The sequence below is a fragment of the Aedes aegypti genome, chromosome 3, assembly GCF_002204515.2.
Source record: "Aedes aegypti strain LVP_AGWG chromosome 3, AaegL5.0 Primary Assembly, whole genome shotgun sequence".
NCBI lineage: Eukaryota > Metazoa > Arthropoda > Insecta > Diptera > Culicidae > Aedes > Aedes aegypti.
The window spans coordinates 40,237,763-40,257,901 of NC_035109.1; the positions used below are offsets into that span (position 1 = coordinate 40,237,763).

The 20,139-nt window shown below is 39.2% G+C and overlaps 1 protein-coding gene across 2 annotated transcripts in view; it reads right to left on the minus strand.

Annotated features, from left to right (window-relative positions):
- Positions 1-20,139, minus strand: part of LOC5580311 (zinc finger protein 704) — a 253,180-nt gene that overhangs the window by 145,150 nt on the left and 87,891 nt on the right. For both annotated transcript variants that reach the window (XM_021853458.1, XM_021853457.1), the window contains one exon: positions 16,840-17,018. In XM_021853458.1, coding sequence (XP_021709150.1) covers positions 16,840-17,018 — 179 coding nt within the window. The remainder of the gene's footprint in view (positions 1-16,839; positions 17,019-20,139) is intronic.

Consider the following 20,139-nt stretch of genomic DNA (forward strand, 5'->3'; position numbering starts at 1 on the left):
TTTCTGAAGGAAATCTCCAGAAATCTACGAAAAAAAAAAAACTCTGATGGAAATACCCGAGGGGATTCATGGAGGAAATCCCCGGATGATTTCCTGAAAGAAGTCCCCGTAGGAAATCTAAGGGGGAACTGCTAGTGGGAATCCATGGAGTAGTTCCTGGTGGAAATTTTGTTAGACCCATCGGAACAAGGAGCACTTTGTTGAAGGACTTCGTTGAGGAATTTTTAGATGTATTCTCGTAGAAATTCTTGGTGAAATACCTGGACGAATTCCTAAAGGATGCCCCTGAGAAATAGCCTGATGTTCGCTTTCCTTCTTAAATCACTCAACTTTTGCACCCTCGCTTCCTAGACTACAAAGCTATTTCAGAGACAAAAATCCGAACTGGTAAACAAACATATGTCAAACCAGATTAAGAACAGCTCAAATCTTGGTCCAAATCCAACCAAAAATGAACCACTCAGTTAGCCTGTTCCATAAAATAGACCAGAAAACTGATATAAAATAAAATAAGAACTTCATTTGCAACTCCGGTGCAAGCTCCATTTTTTACTATGGTCCAAAAATTTGGACCGAACCTGTGATTTTGTCCACCGGTGAAGTTGACCTTAGTTTTGCCGAAATCTTCTACATAATTTTCTCGGAAACATGTAAACTTTTTTCATGAAAAATGCCTACGAAACATTTATCTGAATTCTTCCAGAAAGCTAGACAGGATTCTCGATTTTTCTTGACACTTCCATTTCCGAATCACACTATATTTGGTTTTATATATTACTAATATCTATTTCTTGGTGATGGAGTTTGAAAAGCTCAACCAGCCTTACATTTAATTATCATCAGAACACGAAAACAGTTACTTTAGTGACCATTTTTCTGAAAAAAGTGACTTTAGTGACATTTTGTTGGAAATAGTGACTTTTAAGTGACCAGGTCGAAAAAAGTGACCAAGCCACTAAAAAGTGACTTGCTACCAGCCCTGCAAACCTTTGAGATGTTTCTCCACTGATTTATCTAGAGATTTTTCCATTTTCTAGATACAAATGGTTGCTCTGAGATTCTGACAGGACGTCACCTGTCTTTTCTTTGGAATCATCCAGAGATTTCTCCAAAGTTTCATGTTCGATATTTCTGCTACACGTCCCTCAGAATATCTGAAATACTTCTTTAGGAAATCTCTCAAAGATTCTTGCAGGGATTCCTCCAAGTTTTTCTTTGAGTGGTTGGTATTTGTACCATAATTTCGTAATCAGTTTTTGGATAAAGGTTACTTACGCTTAATCTGTACAATTTGCAAGTACAGGTAATGTTAAATCAATCATCCTTTTTTACATTACCTGTACTTGCAAATTGTACAGATTAAGCTTTTAAAGCATCATGGACACGGTAAAACGAACCACTAGACGAACCATCTCCAGGTAGGCATGAAAATGTCGGTGTTCTTGAAAGTTCACCGAGCACTTTACTTAAACATAAGATTTTTGTCATTCCGGAGCGTTTTGTGTGATATTCACATCATTTTTCATAAAAAATACCAAAAACAATGTTTTTTCTCATGAATATTGAATTTGATCTAAATTTAACAGATACTCACTTAAGAATTCTGCAAGGGAAATTTTTGTAAAAACGCAACAAATTACCCAAATGTGAAATACTCTTCGGTGAAGTGTAATATGAATTTTAAATATTACGCTTTGAAAAAAGGCTCTAATTATGAAAATTGCGCAAGTGGGGTAAAACCGACCACTGTTGATGGGGTAAGACCGCAATCCCTAATTTATTCCAAAAAAAAGGTCCAAACAATTTTAAAAGTTATATTTACGTTAGCCATCGTTTACCGAAAAAAAAAGATTCAACATCCAGGTTAAACAAGGTAGAATACATAATACATATGTCTTAGAATCACAGTGAATTTATGTATGTTTTCGCAAAACAATGCACAAAAATCGTGGTGGTGGCTTCTACCCCGTCGCTAAATATAATCGTGATAAGTAATAATTTTTTCAAGACCCACAAATTTTTGATGGTAATTTTTGATCATGCCCAAGGCTTCAAAAAACAACATGCTGCGTCGAAAAAGTATTTATTTATTCATGATTCTGAAGCATAAATTAAATTGCTTACGCGGTCTTACCTCGTAAGTATTGAAAACTATGTGAAAATTTTGAATTTGTTGTCAAAAACGGAATCCCACTGTAACGACTCTAAACATCTAAAGTAAGATCCGAATATGATTTGTAGATCCCCCTAACCCTCTGTCATGCTTTTTCGAATACTTTATACACGTAGTGTCACACTCCTCAAATGTTGGACGTCATTTTTGAATGATCCCTAAACAAGAAATTCAACACAGCAGTAACGGAAAAAAAATCCATTGCCGAATTCATAAACAAAAAGTCATGAAATCATAAAATATCTCATAGTTCATGATATTATGACTACAAGTCATGAAACCTTGCCTAATATTCAAGAATTTGTGTGCTCAGGGCGTTACGCAAATTTGACTGTCATTATTTAATCTTATTCAAAGTGTCTTTTGCGAAAGGTTGTGTTTTTGAGTGAAATAAAAAAACATGTTTTGGGTAAACTGAAGACCACGCTCGTCGTAACTTTGACATCATTTCGATGGCATTTTTGGCTGCATTTTCGAGAGTTTCCAAAATAAATAAATCTACCGTCAACTACTTACAACTAAATAAATATACCGGCGCAGAAACATGTTGCAAAATGTACTTCCAAGAATAAAAGCTATGCAATCCCCGCCATTATTGACGTTTAGCGAAGATTTTGCTTGACAAGCTCGTCGGCGATTTTAACTGTTTAATTTGATGCGTTCCCCTACGTCAAAGAGGCTCATACAAGCAGGATGTTCCTTTTTCACTTTCATCATCAAAACCATTGACCAGGTCTTGAATGTGTCTATTTTAAGCAAAATTGTCTTTAAAGCCACTTTTTTACTTATTCTCCATGCAGTAAGTCTTGCTTCAAGAGATTCCAAAGATTCCTTCAGAGACTATACTGCGATTTTTTCACAGGTTCTTCAGGAATTTCTTTTCAGATTCCTCGAGGAAAAACATAAGGAATTATTCTAGTGATTTATACAAAGATCTCTTAAGGTTCACTTCTGGGATCTTCTTCAGAAAGGTATCTATTGATTCCACCACCAAGTCTCCTAAAAAAAAATCCAGTATCGTTTCAAGGGATGACCCATGAGCACTAAAACGCTTCTCTTAAATATTTTGATTTCCCCAGTTGTAACTATAGAAGATATTCCAAAGATTCCTACAGGAATTATCTGAAGAAAACATATCATTCTCCAGTTCTTAAATAAATTCATTTGGGGATTTTTCCAGGAAAATCTACGAGTATTCCTATGAAAGTTTCTCGTGTTATTCTTTCAGGAATTACATGGATTCCTTCTTGCCTCCAAAATTCCTCCTGGGATTAACCAAGGATATATTGTTCATACTCTTCCGGGAATTACTCATCAAATTCTACATAGAATTCCTAATGAAGTTATTTCAGAAATTTTTATAAAGATTTCTATCACATTTCATGCGACATTAAAATCTTCATTGCTGCTTCAATAGTTCATCTGAGGTTCCACACTACAGATAATAATACAGTAAATATTCTAGTAATTCCATCATCTTAGCAATTCATTTACGAAATCCTTCGAGACTTCCTAAAGAGCAAAAGAGTTCTTACAGAAAACTTTGTGGAAGTTCATCAAGATTTACTTTCAAACTTAATCGAATTCCATCAGATGTTGCTCTGAGATTTCCTTCTGAAATATCTCCCGATTTTTTTTAACAAATCACCAATAATTTCTTTAAAAAAATCCATGATCTTTTTGTGGAGATATCCTTAGAAAATGACTGTAAACACTCTTTGAAGACGTCTTTGGGAAATTTCTCTATAATTTTTAGAATAAATGTTGAAGGAGTTTTAGGAAAAATCACTAAAGTAATTCCTGATAGAATTTTATGGTTGTCTGAACGAACGAAATAACATTCCGCAACAAACCTAAGTTCGCGTTTCTGTTGGAGATTTGGTACTTTTCGTGGCACTCGTTACGGTTGACATTTTTGGAGAGGTTTTCACAGTTTATTCCCAAAATACTGGCACAAAAGTCGGAACGATTTCAATTTTCGTATTGTTTGTTTACCTATGACAAATATAATTGAAAACTTGATTGACGTACCTGTTTCCATGAAATAAGTGTATGATTTCAGATCCTGCTTCATCATTTCATGAATCAATTTGCCTCTTTTCACCAAAAACGGAATTACAAATGACAGGTATCTAAATTCATGAATAGTTCGTATGTTTTCATGAACTGTATTCATGATTTGATTTAAAAACTAAGAACCATAAATGACAAGTAACTAAATCCATGAATAGTGCTCTTATTTTTTCATGCATGGGTCCAGCATAATACTACATGATTCCATGATTTAAATTGCCACTTTTCTTCACTAAAAATTGATAACGTAACGTACACCTGGCGTTACAGTAAAATGATTCATGATTTCATGTCTTTTGGTCAAGGTGTATTTTCATAATAATTATTCACGTTCCTCCCGGAAACATGACTATTTTTCCTTGTTTGAATGCCGCAATTTCCCCGTGTATAAGGAACACTCCCTTCACTCGATATTAAAGTAAAAACCGATTTAGGACGGAAATCGAGTACATTTTAGACATTAGTATGGAGAAAGTAATCAATCAGGATCAGGATATAGAGTGGAAACGGTCAAAATGACCATTCTTCAATTCAATTGTCCAACTAATGATTTCAAAGTCACCTTGTCCAACAATTTCCTAGAACACCGTTCTGGTAACCGGACCACCAGTCTAAACCCTCTATATTCTGACACCACATTCGTCGAATTCCTGCAGCAGGTGGCAGCCAAACGACCGTAACCAAAACGGATGGCTAATTCACCTAGTCGAAATGTTTTGTTTCTCGATATCATGCGTAACAAAAGAGCAACCGTGACACCACAGACAAACAGACGTAACACTGACGAAATTTCCATCGACCACTCATTTAACGATCATTTCAAATTCGTTATGTTACAAATCTCACAACCAGAGGTGCGCGCATCGTTTTTCTTTGCGTTTGACGTTTCGCACTACCGCCATCTGCCGGTCTTGTTGCACGAAACACCTTTTCGTGCAACATGCTCACCAGATGATGATGGTGTAAACTGGGCGATGGGTTTTGAAGAAATTTGTTCTAAGTGTTACGTCTGTTTGTCTGTGGTGACACTATTATCGTCTCCAGAATAAAATACCCGATTTAAATCTTATTTAGAAGCATAAAATCGAACAATATTCTCTGTCAAATACCACATATTGCAGTTCAGTTGAGGATTATAAATAAGTTTCGTTGACTTGAATCAATGAATCGCCTTAAACGATGTTAAAGGCTAAAAAGCATGATACTTCGACCGTTCCATCAAAAACTCGTTTGTTTCGAAAAATAATACATTTTCGATACAACGAGAAAAGCAAAAGCCCCACAAGACACCACCGAAAGGACGCAGAAGAGAAGTGGATGTTAAAAAAAACCGAAAGCTCCAGACCGTACCCAGACGGTGCGGGGAGCCCCAATTCTACCACCCATCCGAAAAACCCGAAAATTTATTACCAACAAGTCCACCGCCATCGCAACGGAGGGTTCGATCTATGTACCGTCCCCCCCGAAATGATAGTAAATGAACCGGGGGGACTCAGCTGTTTATTAATTTTATGCTGCAGCTTACCTCAACTGGGATCGAGTTGAGTCAGTTACCAGAGACTTATGTACAACGGCGTTGCCCTTTTTCAGCTGCAGAAGTCACTCGCCAAACTAGTCCACGTCTTCTCCAATACCGACTGATGGTTCATCGGCAGGGAAAAGTTGCACGCGAAGGTCGTCTGAAGGTGACTCGGGCTGCTGCATTTTGGGGAAGTTTTCGGCCGATGAACCATCAGCCAGGTTCGGGAATAAGTGAGCAATCCATACAACTGCCGATGATGGAATATGGGAAACGAAACCGGCCGGCTGTGGACATCGCATTTCGAATCGGGTTTCGGATTTCCTTGGAATCAAAACGAAGACGACGAATTAAGTCGACAATTTTTAGGATTTACGATTTTTGAATTTCGATTCGATTTCAATTCGATTTCGACTAAATTTCGATTCGATTTTTATTTCTATTCGATTTCGATTTCCAATGAGATTTTAGCAGAACCTCGAATGAAATCTAGCAGAACCTCGAATGAGATTCTCGCACAATTTCGATTGGGGTTCTCGCAGAGTCTCGAATGAGATTCTTGCAGAATCATGAATGAGATTCTCGCAGAATTATTAATGAGATTCTCACAGAATCGCAAATTAAATTCTCATAAAATCTCAAATGAGATTCTTCCAGAATCTCGAATGAGATTGTCCCAGAATCTCGAAAGAGATTCTCGCACAATATCGAAAGAGATTCTCGCACAGTATCGAATGAGGTTTTCGCAGAGTTTCAAATGAGATTCTCGCAGAATCTCGAATGGAATTCTTGCAGAATCTCGAATGAGATTCTCGCAGAATCTTAAATGAGATTTTGGCAGAATCTCGAATGAGATTCTAGCAGACCCCCGAATGAGATTCTTGTAGAATTTCAAATGAGATTATCGCAGAATCTCGAATGAAATTCTCGCAGAATCTCAAATGCGAATCTCGTAAAATCTCAAATGAGGTTCTCTCAGAATCTCAAATGAGATTCATGCAGAATTTCGAATGAGATTCTGCTTGAACTTAGCATATTCTGCGCGTTTATTTGGTCGCAGGAAGGGCCAAATATGGATGAACTTTTGAATTTGTACTAACAATAACCGTGATCGACTGTAATTCCTTCCACAATTTTGATCGAATCCACTCCATCCATCACCGCCCAAAAGGTCACACATTCCAAACAACGCTAGTCATAAACACACGAAACGCGCGTCCATAAATAGGACACCCGAGTCAACTCCCGCACCCCTTCAACCCTTCAGTGGGTGCATTTCAGAATCCGATTACAACCGTAGGGTAATGCCAAAATAAACCCACTCCCACTGGCTGCGCAATCCCTAGTACTAAGGGGAGTGCACTTAATTGATGCAATTTTTTGGCACCGAGTCAATGCACGCGCCGCCGGCAAAAGCCAAAAGCGAGGTGAGCAAATATGTAGAGCTCGTTTCTTCTGCTTGTTGTTGGTCTTTGTTGCACTCTTCCACTATAGTTTGTTCAAAGATATCGAGTGGAAAATTTTCGTCTTGACCATCGGGCAAACCTGCACCTGTGTGCAGTAATGCGCGATTCGCGTAATGCTTCGATGGGAGTTATGACGCCTACGCGTGGTAAAGCTATCAGTACACGGTTTCAAATATGTGAATGAGATCTAACAGCAGATCAAACATTTGTTTGACTCCACTAGAGTTCATCTGATGTCAAACAAATGGTTGGACTACTGTCAAACCCCAGTCGAATATTTGACACTGTGTACTACATACTCAAAAGATATTAGTTTTTATTCAGTTACTTTGGCGACACTAAATGGTAAGAATTTTGGAAGGAATATATAAATATTATAAGAATTTGAATTTTATAAAATCATTGTATTGAATGTGCAATTCGGCATTGATTTTTCATACGGGCTTATCTGCATTCATCGATTTCTCATCATCGCTGCTCTCTTTACAATATTGTAGAAAACTGATTAACTTTTCGTAACATGCTACTGTGTTGTAAGATAAAGTATCACTATATCTTGCTTCATGAACAAGAAATATTGCATATCTTAAACGTGTACCGGAATAAGGGTGTAAGTCGAATGATCGATCCTCTCTTCTATGAATAAAGGTGACAAGATGCAAATTTGTCAGCATTTTTGCATCTTAAGACGCAAGATTGCATCGCTGTCAAGCGGTCTGAAGAGAAAAAATGCTAACAAACTTACATCTTGTCACGTTTATTCATAGAAGAGAGGATTGATGAAGAGAAATCGATCATGCGACTTACGCCCTTATCCTAGCAGACGTTCGATTGTTTTAGGTGAAGTTTTTGGCGAAAGAAAGGATCGATGAAGAGAAATCACTCATGTCAGTTAAGTCCTTATACAGTGTTAATTAAATAGGGCCTAACTGACATGAGTGATTTCTCGTCATCAATCCTCTCTTTCGCTATTAACTTTGATAAATCAGTAATATTTCTTGTTAATGGTGCAAGATATAGTGATTCTTCATCCTACAACACAATAATAATTCGAAAAGAGAATCAGTTTTCTGCAATAACGCAAAGAGAGCAACGATGAAAAGAAATCGATGAATGCAGATAAGCCCTTCTGAAAAAATAGGTACTACAGTGTCGAATTGAGTCCCAACAATATTCTAATTTCAAAATTGTGTAATGGCACCTAACGACAAAAGAAAGCTTCTACGGTTGTCACTCAGTCCCTTCTGAAGATTTCTACCAGATTCTTCAAGATCAAACCATGGCGAAGCGCTTCAGTCAAACACAAATCAGCTGACTGACGCTCGTCGATGACGAATTTTCACACCATCCGACGAAAAGAGTGCGAAAACTGCCACGACCTCTTTACCGACCGTCGTCGTCGGTCCATTGCACAGTGAGAAAATCGGGCTCCAAAACGCGACTAAATGCAATATATCAACTGGGTAACGGTTCCAGGAAATGATTTTGGCCATTCTAGATCGGAAAAAGGCTGCTGAATCGATTGGTGGCGGTCCCATTGACCGGAGACTTCGCCCTGGCCACCTAGAGCCCTGGAATCATACTGAGTTCCATACAGCAAGTAGAATTAATGGAACTGAAATAAACTGTCATGATTACGTTTTGCTGCGAAGCCGCACACGAAAATATTCTTACATGGGGGATTTAGTTAAAATAATGATTGACCGTTATGGCCATTTTATGGTTCCGGAGCGAACCCGGAACATCCGTAAAATTGGAAATATTAAAAATATATATTCTGATAGTTTCTTTGTCTTTTGTTTGTTAGAAATAAGTATTCTTACAATTCGTATTTAATAATCTGAAAGTTTGCCCATTACGGCCATTTTATGGTTCCGGAACTAACTCGGAACATCCGAAAAAATGGAAATACTGAAAAAAAAAATTATGATAGTTCTTTTGTCTCTTGTTTGTTAGAAATAAGTATTCTTACAATTCGTATTTAATAATCTGAAAGTTTGCCCATTACGGCCATTTTATGGTTCCGGAACTAACCCGGAAAATCTGTAAAATTTTCCATATTGAAAAAAAAAGATTATTCATATGTTCCTTGTTGATTAAAATTAAAATTCCTGAAGGAACTCCTAGAGAAATTCTTGAAAGAATTTCTGGAGGTATTACTGAAGGAATTCCTGCACAAAATCATGGAGATACTCCTGGAGAAAACTCCAGAAGGAACTCTAGAAAAAAAAACCTTAAAGAACTTCTAAGGGAATTTCTTGAGGAACTGGATGAATTCCTGAAAGAACTCTTGGAATAATTCCCGAAGGATATATTTATTTTTTTTTATTTGAACTCCTGGAGGAATTCCTTAAGGAACTCTTGGACGTATTACCGGAGGAACACCTGGATGAATTCCTTAAAGAACTCTTGGTAAAATTCCTGAAGGAACTCCTGAAATCCTGTAGAAATTTTGTGCAGGAATTTCTGAATGCACTCTTAAAGAAATTCCTGTAGGATTATCCTGAAGGAGCTCCTGAAGTAATTCCTGAAGAAACTCCTGGAGGAATCCCATAAGGGTTTCCTAGTGGAACTCTTGTAGGAATTCCTGAAGAAACTTCTAGAACAATTCCTAAAGGAACTCCTGGAAAAATTCCTGAAAGAATCCCTGCAGAAATTTCTGAGAAATACCTGAAGAAACTCCAGTAGAAATTCCTGAAGCTACTACGGGAGGAATCCCTGAAAATAACCCTGAAGGAATTCCCGAAGGAACTCCTGCAGGAATATTTGGAGTAAAATTTGAAGGAATATCTGGAGGAACTCCTGGAGGAATTTCTGAACAACCTCCAGACGGAATTCCTGAAAGAACTCCTGGAAAAAATCCTGAAGAATTCCTGGAGGAATCCCTAGGAAACTTGCGGAGGAATTTCCGAAGGTTTTCCTACAGGAAGTCTTGGAGGAATTCTTAAAGGAACTTCCTGTTGGAATACGTGTAGGATGTCCTGAAGTAAATCATCGAAGATTTCCTGAAAGATTTTCTGGAGTAAGATCTTCTGGAGGATTTCCTGAAGGAACTTCTGGAAGTATATTTGGAGGAATTCCTGGATGTATACCTGGAGGAACTCCTGGACTAATCTCAGAAGAAACTCTTTCAGGAATTCTTGGAGGAACTACTGAAGGTATAACTGAAGGAACTCCGTGATGAATTCCTGGAGATACTCCTGGAAAGGCTCCTGAAGGTACTCTTGGAGAAATTCCTGAAGGAACTTCTTAAGGAATTCCTGTAGAAACTTCTGATGGAACTCTTGAGGTATTACAGAAGGAACACCTGGAGAAATTCCTGAAGATTCTCTTGGAGTAATTCTTGAACGAACTCTTGGTAAAACTCCTGAAGGAACTCCTGGGGCAATTCATGAAGCGAACCCTGGAGGAAATCATTATAGATCATTATTGTAGTATTTTCCCGAAAGAACTCCTCAAAAGACTCCTGGAGGAATTTCTATAGAATTTCCTGGAGGAATTCCTGAAAGCACTTACTGCAGAATTCCTGGAGAAATCCCTGAAGAATTCCTGGAGATATCCCTAAGATACTGCTGGAGCAATTCCTAAAGGGTTTCCTAGAGAAGCTCTTGGAGTAATTCCTGAAGGAACTCCTGAAAGAATTTCTGGGGGAATTCCGGAAGAAAATCCTGGAGTAATTCCTGAAGGAATTCCTGAAGTAAATCCTTCAAGATTTTCTGAAAGATTTCCTGGAGTAATTCCTGAAGGAACTTCTAGAAGAATTATCGAAGAAATTCATGGCTTTCAGGAATTTCTCCAGGAAATTCTATAGAAATTCCTCCAGGAGTCTTTTGAGGAGTTCTTTCGGGAAAATACTACAGGTATATCTTCAGGAATTCATCTAACAATTTCTTCATAAATTACTTTTGGGGATCTATAATGAATTCCTCCAGGGTTCGCTTCATGAATTGCCCTAGGAGTTCCTTCAGGAATTTTACCAAGAGTTCGTTCAAGAATTACTCCAAGAAATTCTTCAGGAATTTCTCCAGGTGTTCCTTCTGTAATATCTCAAGAGTTCTATCAGAAGTTTCTGCAGGAATTCCTTAAGAAGTTCCTTCAGGAATTACTCCAAGAATACCTTCAGGAGCCTTTCCAGGAGTATCTCCAGGAATTCATCACGGAGTTCCTTCAGTTATACCTTCAGTAGTTCCTCCAAGAATTCCTGAAAGAGTTTCTTCTGAGATTAGTCCAGGAGTTCCTCCAGGTATACATCCAGGAATTCCAGATATACATCCAGGATTTTCTCCAGAAGACAATTCAGGAAATCATCCAGGGTTTCCTTCAACAATTCCTCCAGGAATTCATTCATGATTTCTTTCAAGATGTTTTCCAGAAGTTCCTTCAGGATTTACTCCAGGAAATCTTTCAGGAAATCTTTCAGGAAATCTTCGATGATTTACTTCAGGACATCCTACACGTAGTTCCTTCAAGAATTCCTCCAAGACTTCCTGTAGGAAACCCTTCGGGAATTCCTCCGGAAGTTTCCTATGGATTTCTCCAGGAATTCTTCAGGATTTTTTACAGGAGTTCTTTCAGAAATTCCGTCTGGAGGTTGTTCAGAAATTCCTCCAGGAGTTCCTCCAGATATTCCTTCAAATTTTACTCCAAATATTCCTGCAGGAGTTCCTTCGGGAATTCCTTCAGGGTTATTTTCAGGAATTCCTCCCGTAGTAGCTTCACTAATTTCTACTGGAGTTTCTTCAGGTATTTCTCAGAAATTTCTGCAGGGATTCTTTCAGGATTTTTTCCAGAAGTTCCTTTAGGAATTGTTCTAGAAATTCCTTCAGGAATTCCTACAAGAGTTCCACTAGGAAACCCTTATGGGATTCCTCCAGGAGTTTCTTCAGGAATTACTTCAGGAGCTCCTTCAGGATAATCCTTCAGGAGTTTCTTTAAGAGTGCATTCAGAAATTCCTCCACGAGATTTCTACAGGGTTTCAGGAGTTCCTTCAGGAATTTTACCAAGAGTTCTTTAAGGAATTCCTCCAGTTGTTCCTCTGGTAATACATCCAAGAGTTCCTTAAGGAATTCCTCCAGGAGTTCAAATCAAAAAAAAAAAATATATATATATATATAGAATACTTAATTAAAACTAACATGGAACATAGAAACTATCAGAACATTTTTTTTTTAATTTTACGGATGTTCCGGGTTAATTATAGAACCATGAGATGGTCAAAGTGATCAAGCATTCATATCACTAAATCCAATATGTTAGAATACTTAATTTTAATTAACAAGGAACACATGAATAATCTATTTTTTTTTTTTTTCAATATGGATAATTTTACAGATATTCCGGATTAGTTCCGGAACCATAAAATGACCGTAATGGTCAAACATTCAGATTACTAAATTACTAAATACGAATTGTAAGAGTACTTCTTTCTAACAAACAAGAGACAAATCAACTATCAGAAAATATTTTTTTTTCAGTACTTCCATTTTTTCGGATGTTCCGGGTTAGTTCCGGAACCATAAAATGATCGTAATGGGAAACATTCAGATTGTTGAATACGAATTGTAAGAATACTTATTTCTAACAAACAAGAGACAAAGGAACTAATATATTTTTAATATTTCCAATTTTACGGATGTTCCGGGTTTGTTCCGGAACCATAAAATGGCCATAAAGGTCAATCATTAATTTCACTAAATCCCCCATGTGAGAATATTTTCGTGTGCGGCTTCGCAGCAAAACGTAATCATGACAGTTTATTTCAGTTCCATTAATTCTACTTGCTGTAAGGAACTCAGGACGATTCCAGGGCTCTAGGTGGCCAGGGCGAAGTCTCCGGTCAATGGGACCGCCACCAATCGATTCAGCAGCCTTTTTCCGATCTAGAATGGCCAAAATCATTTCCTGGAAGCGTTACCCAGCTGAGATATTGCATTTAGTCGCGTTTTGGAGCCCGATTTTCTCACTGTGCATTGGCGCAACCTTGCATTGCGTGAAACCGAAAAATTGCACTCTTCGGCGCCGGTCGGTGCGCTGATGTTTGTGCGAAATGATGAAAAATTTGCGATCGTCATCGAGGGCAATTGCAGCCTCTCTCTCTCACTCTCACGCCGAATGATCGTGCGCGATCTTTTATTTTTGTTTTCGTTTTCGTTCGTTGCACCTCCGCTTGCTGCGATCATCATTCATCGATGCGGCCGGTGGGAGTTGTGCAAAACCGGTCCTTCTCGCGGTTGCGCTCGCATTCATCTTCCCCGAAATCGGGAGCGAAAAGCGCTCATAGGTGTATTGGTGGGCCGAGGCGAATGACGAAGGCGATGATGATGATGACGACGACGAGTGGCGCAAGGGGAGCGGCGGTGTACGATCAGCACTACCGCGCTGATCGTTACCCAAGGTCATGGATCTTGATATTTTCGGCGGTGAGTGTTCGGGCCGTCGTCGGCAGGGATGGCAAAGAAGGAGACAGAGGGGAGAAATTCGCGAATTTTTTGCACGTTGAATCAGCAATACCTGTGCTCGGTGCTGCGCGCATGAACACGGTAATTTGGGACGTCTAGACGGGAAAGGCGGGCGCGCAGAATTGCTGACTAACGAATTTTTTTTTCGGCTATTCGTCGTGACTTCGTGTGTAGGGTGTGGCGGTGCAGCCAACCCCCCCGCGAAGTGACAGATAACACAATTTTCACGTACCTACTTTCAACGTAAACAATGGGGCCATCCACCGCTGCCGGCCCAATTTTTCACTATGGCAGATCGGAATTTTGTTTCGTTGTTGACGGGTGCAAAACAACGAATGGAATGAAATGAAATAAGGGCGAGTCTGATATTTTCGTCTGCCAATGGAAATAAATTTAATGAAATCATCAAGTTTAAGCACCAAATGAACTTAAGAGCGTACCAATTCGTTCGGTAAAAAGATTAAAGACGTGTTAGTGCTTTGTTTTACGGAAAAGTAATCTATAAGAAATTACTTACAATGCAGCCTAACTGATTTGTGGATCGCTTTTATGCCCTCAAAAGAAAGCGCTGGCCGTAACATAAAATAAAATATTGTGGGCCTCGTGGCCGTGCGGTTGGTGTCGTTAGGCATTTAAGCGCATCGTGTCATTGGGTGTGGGTTCGATTTCCGCTTCAGCCATTGAAATTTTTCGTCAGGAATGTTTCTCAACTGTGCCACTGGAGCATCCTTATCCATTGTCTAGTGTTAAGTTACATTCCGTACAGCTAAATGGCTGAAGACGGTGTTCTTATCTTTTTATTTGAGATCGAATCAAGTCGGAAAGTGATATTTTTTTATTTGCAGTTTTTTTCTATGTGGATTTGAACACTTTTTCTCATACTCACCGCCAGAGGTCTAAGTTTTAATCAAATAAGCCTATGAACTAATATACGATGACGTCACGCTGCAACTTTCAGCAAGAAAACCTTTACTGCGGGCGATGTATACAGAAAAATAAACGATTTAGTTGCACATTCATCCACGCATTGTTCATCCGGTGAACATTCGTGTTGGCGTGGATGTCATTTTATGTAAACATATTTAGATCGGAAACAATCAACATGAAAAGAAGACCGTGGATAAGTTCATTGAATGAACTATCCAGCATTTTAAAAGCGGTAATGGCCGCCAAAAGTTAGCTTACTTTCTGGTAGGGATCCAACATATTGACGTTTGGCTTTGGTCCGATCAATTGACTTGTCCACCGGTGTGATAAATTCACTCGGTTAACCCGTATATGCCTGAGTGAAAGAAAAATTACAAAAACTCTCACCGCTCAGCGAATACTAAACGGATTTCAATTATGTTTTGGCAGTATACTCGTACACATATCTAGTTTATAAAAGTGGTCAAAGAATCTCGGGAATGTTCCTGTGGCTGGAGTTATTGCGGTGAATCTCTGGGTCAGGTCGGGTGACAAGGGTTTTGTGCTTCTGTGCCCCTGGAGGAAGGCAAATTTCAAGTCACAGATAATTTCTAGAATCGGCTATAATGTGGCCACTATATCAAGAAGTTTTAAGAAAAACGCATCAGCGTAAACCTTCTGATAATCGATTTAATTTAATAATTATGTCAACTGCATTTGATTGATCCTACAAATGACCATTTTCGGGTCCTCGGGATGCCTAAAATTTATGATAAAGTGCACAACTTGTATCTTAACATCTGTGTCAAGCATATGGGAATGCATTTTAGTGAACTGTTATGTTCGATCTATTCTTTTAAAGATTTGAAACGGTTTAATACCTAACAAGCCGATTCTTCAGGACATTAAGCCCGAGTGGCCGCATCTGGTTCACTCTAAATGGTGCAAAACTATTAATTTATTATGTTGAATATCAGATCTTAATGATTTATGCAAAATAAAATAAATGTAATTGGAAATAAATAATGATTATTTAGAATGTCCCAAAAAATCGCCTTTTTCTACTCGACTTGAACCAGTGACCCACCGCAATAACTCCGACTACAGGAGTATTCTCGAGTTTCTCCGGCCATTTCTAGAATTTAGATATGTGGGCCAGTATACTGACAAAAAAATATTTAAATCCGTTCAGTATTCGCTGAGTGTTAAGGGTTTTAGTATTTTTGCTTTCACTCAGGCCTATACGGGTTAAAGAATTTTGACACTTTAACGGGTCACGTAGATGCTTTCCATGTGTTTTGGTCAAGTGTCAAAATTCTTGGACTGAATAAATTTAGTGCACCGGTGGATAAGTCCCTATCAAGTGACCCAAGTCAAACGTCAGATCACTAGATCCCTTTTTGTAAAAGTGGGCTAATTTTTGGTGATATTAGCGTTCGTAATAGCGGGATACTTCATCCAATAAGCTTATCTGATTGAAACTTAGACATCTGGTGGTGAGTATGAGAAAAAAAGTGTTCAAATCCGCAAAAGAAAATGTACTGCGAGTTGATATGATCTCAGATTGATTTCAAGCTTATAACTACAGTCAATTTCCCATAAATTAATGATTATCGTAAATATCTAAGGGATTCAAATATTACGTAACGAAGAAATTTGCCAATTTAAACCCCCTTCCTCCCTGAAGTAACAGATTTTATATGGAAAATTTCAATTTATTGTATGGACCGAAACACTACAAAATATCCCTTACCTCCCCTTGTTGTGTTACGTAATATTTGAACGATCCCAAACAAATTTGTCTTGCTTTGAATTGACAAGTGTTCAAAAAATAATTTCGTAAACAAAGGAACGGTTACTACAAGCACCTTCAGCATGCGGACCACATCACACCACTATTCAAAACTCGCTCGTGGGCCATACAAAATCTTCCCGATGACCATACAAATCCTTTTAGAGAATCGCTATTTGGTGATCACTCGTTTATAATGATGTTACAAATGCCAAACAAAAAATGTAAAACTATTTTTATGTCCATCAAGCATAATTCTAGTTTACGCCCTATTTTGAGCACACTCCTTGATTTCATTGAGTTTGACAGTACCACGGACCAAAATTTTTCGGTACATTGACGTTGTACTGCAGCTGTCATGATGTTCCCGGGTTGGGTGCAGCAGACAGACGGACGATCGGAAAATGGCGCCCAACCGAGGCAGGCTCGGCCGTCATGCTAATCAACTTACCCATTTTGTTGCGTGAGTGAGAATGGCACATCGATGCTGTGTGATTGTCTTCGGCGGTCGCCGGCCATGTCCGCCAGCCGGGCAAAGTCCGTGTCCTTCTCCTGATCGGCGAGCCGCGGCGAACGGCGCGACTCCAGCAGGCGAACCTCTTCGAGACGCTTCGTCAGTTCGATCGGGGCCTGAAAAGGGGAAGAGAGAGAAATGATGAGAATCTCGTCAAATTTCGGACGAACAAACAGACATGCAAAAATTTGGCAAATCAATCAAAACGATAGTGTGTTTGTGCATTGCAGCGATGGTGCTAATTTTTCGAGATCAGCTCAAGGCGAATCATCCATGCCAGCTGGCCAAGGTCCACCGAAAGTGTTTGACGATAGGCAACCCGAGGCGAACACTCTCAGAAATAGCTTTCACTGATTCGCGAAATGTGCATCGGTCGGGTGTGCATTAGCGGCAGATGGTCGTCATAGAAATTTGGGTTGCAAGTGTGAAGCGCGCTGGCTAGTGATGAAATATGAGTGAAAATAAAATAAAGCATATAAATAGAGAAGGAGAGAGACAGAGGAATGTGATGTAATTCGGTTGCACCATCCAGTTGGGTGCTCACGGCGGCAATCGTTCGTCGTGCCCGAAGATGGTGAATTTTTACAGCACTGCCATATTTTGTTATTGTCTGTGTTGGTTAATTTTAGCTTGTATGTGCGAAATGCAAGTTGGCGCATGTTGGCATGTGGCTTATTTCGGCTAAGAATAGTAGAGGCACAGTAGAAGAGAATTTGAATTTGTTTTGAGCGTTGATAATCGGGAAAATATTTGGGCTTTGTTCCATTTACATTCTCCAGAGAAGTTTCGGTCGAAATCGTTCAACGATTGCTAGCTTTTGCGAGATTCTGGAATCACAAGTTTAGAATTGTTGGAATAGGAAGCGAATAATCCTCTGAGGAATCGAAATACTGTGTCAATAATTGTCAATAAACACTTTCAAACTTGCGGAACATTCTTCATACTTGACCCAAAATAACGTAATTATGGTCAGTTACTTATGAATATACCTCGATCCACTGTTTCAAAGGCCCTCCAAAGATTCCAGGATCACAAGTCAGGACGAAAACTGGAAACAATAAAGTAACTGAGAGAGCACTAATTGCGTATTTTAACCAGAATTTCGACGTGAGACTTGGTTAAAAAACTTGATGTTTCGGGAAGGTCCGTCCAGAAGGCCAAAAAACGATTTGAATGGAAAATTTGCAAGGTGCAGAACTTCCAAAAACGGAACAAAAACCAGCAAGGTGAAATCTACAAATCTCTTTTGAAACTGGAATTGCGAGCAAACTCATCATCCAATTCATTCCCAGCTATGGAAGAATGGCCAGGTACCCATACAAAGTTCACAGAGTTGACAGAATTCAGTTCCTCAATTTGAGTTCGACATGCGATAACTAGTCTCGATCTTGAGACGGCCGAACCAAGAACTTTTACAACAGCCTGACTATCTGCACAGAAGTATATTACTTTACTCATTACGAGCAGTTGAAGTGCTGATTGCAGTGCAGTCTCAAACAAGTGAGTAAAACTGATTCAGCCTTAGCCTTCGAGCATATACCCCAGCACCAGCTCTACCTCCAAGAACCATCAAGAGATTCTGCTAGACTCTCAAAGGAGATTCTGCTAGAATCTCAAAGGAGATTCTGCTGGAATCTCGATGTCGAGCCTGTTTGAATCTTAAAGGAGATTTTGCTAGAATTTCGAAGGAGATTCTGCTAGATTCTCCAAGGAGATTCTGCTATAGTCTCATAAGAGATTTTACTAGAAACTCGAAAGAGATTCGGCTAGAATCTCAAGAAAAAGATTGAACAAAGAACTTGAAGAAGATTCTACATGAATCTTAAAGGAGCTCCCGGGAGATTCTGCTCAATTTCGGAGGAGATTCTGCTAGTATCTCGAAGGAGATTCTGCAAGAAGTTCGAAGGAGATTCTGCAAGAAGCTCGAAGGGCATTCTGCAAGAAGTTCGAAGGAGATTCTGTAAGAAGTTCGAAGGAGATTCTGCAAGAAGCTCGAAGGACATTCTGCAAGAAGTTCGAAGGAGATTCTGCAAGAAGTTCGAAGGAGATTCTGCTAGAATTCCGAAGTGAATTCTGCTAGAATTCCGAAAGATTCTTTTTTTAGAATCTCAAGAAATTTTATCAGAATCTCGAAAGAGATTCTGTTAGAATCTTAAAGGTGATTCTGCTAGAATTTCGGAGAAGATTCTGCTAGAATTTCGGAGAAGACTCTGCTAGAATCTCAAATAAGATTCTGCTGGAGTCTCCCAGGAGATTCTGCTAGAATCTCGAAGCAGAGTCTGCTAGAGTCTCCAAGGAGATTCTGCTAGAATCTCGAAGCAGTGCGAGATTGTCGAAGGAGATTCAGCTATAATCTCAAAAGAGATTTTACTAGAATCTCGAAAGTGATTTTACTAGAATCTCGAAAGAAATTTTACTAGAATCTCGAAAGAGATTGAGCAAGCCTCTTGCAGGAGATTGTGCTAAGACTTCGGAGGAAATTCTTCTTGTCTCCCGGGAGATTCTGCTAAAACTTCGGGGGAGATTCTGATAGCATCTCTGTGGAAATTCTGTAATAATCTCGAAGGAGATTCCGATAGACTCTGAAGACGATGGTAAAACCTTGAAAGGAATCGTGCTAGAATCTCAAAGGAGATTCTTCTACATTCTACAGAAACCAACCTAGTTGCATCATAGTGTAAATGAAATAGAGAAGAAGCAGATCAGATATGAAATCAACCAGCAGCAATTCCAATGGCATTCCTTAACCAAACTATGCGGAGGACCACCCAATTATAGCGCACGTTTCAAGATCGACCCTCGCCACGACGAGAACTGACCTTTTAATTAGGTTCTCATACCTCTGACAACCAACCGCCACATGATCGCAATGAGGCCCGGGGAGATCGCATCAATTATGCCCATAATGAGAGACACCTGAGATCATGATCGCGCGGCGAGAATTAATCATATCAAACCAGACAAACAGTCTTTGTTGAACTCCCGTTTGCCCCCCACCCTTAGTGGGGCATAGCAACAACGGACCACAAGTGCGAGAGATCGTAAACGACCCAAATGATCTGTAAAAGGGTGCGAATGATCGCGCGATTTGCCAAATAGGGCCGCAATTAAGGTCGGTCGGTTGCAACCGCATTTCGTTCGTTTACCGTGTTGAATCATATGCCGAACAGTTGAGGCTAATAGTGACTTTGAATGCATCTAAGTAGATGTTGTGAAAATTCAATTTCTTTGCCAGAG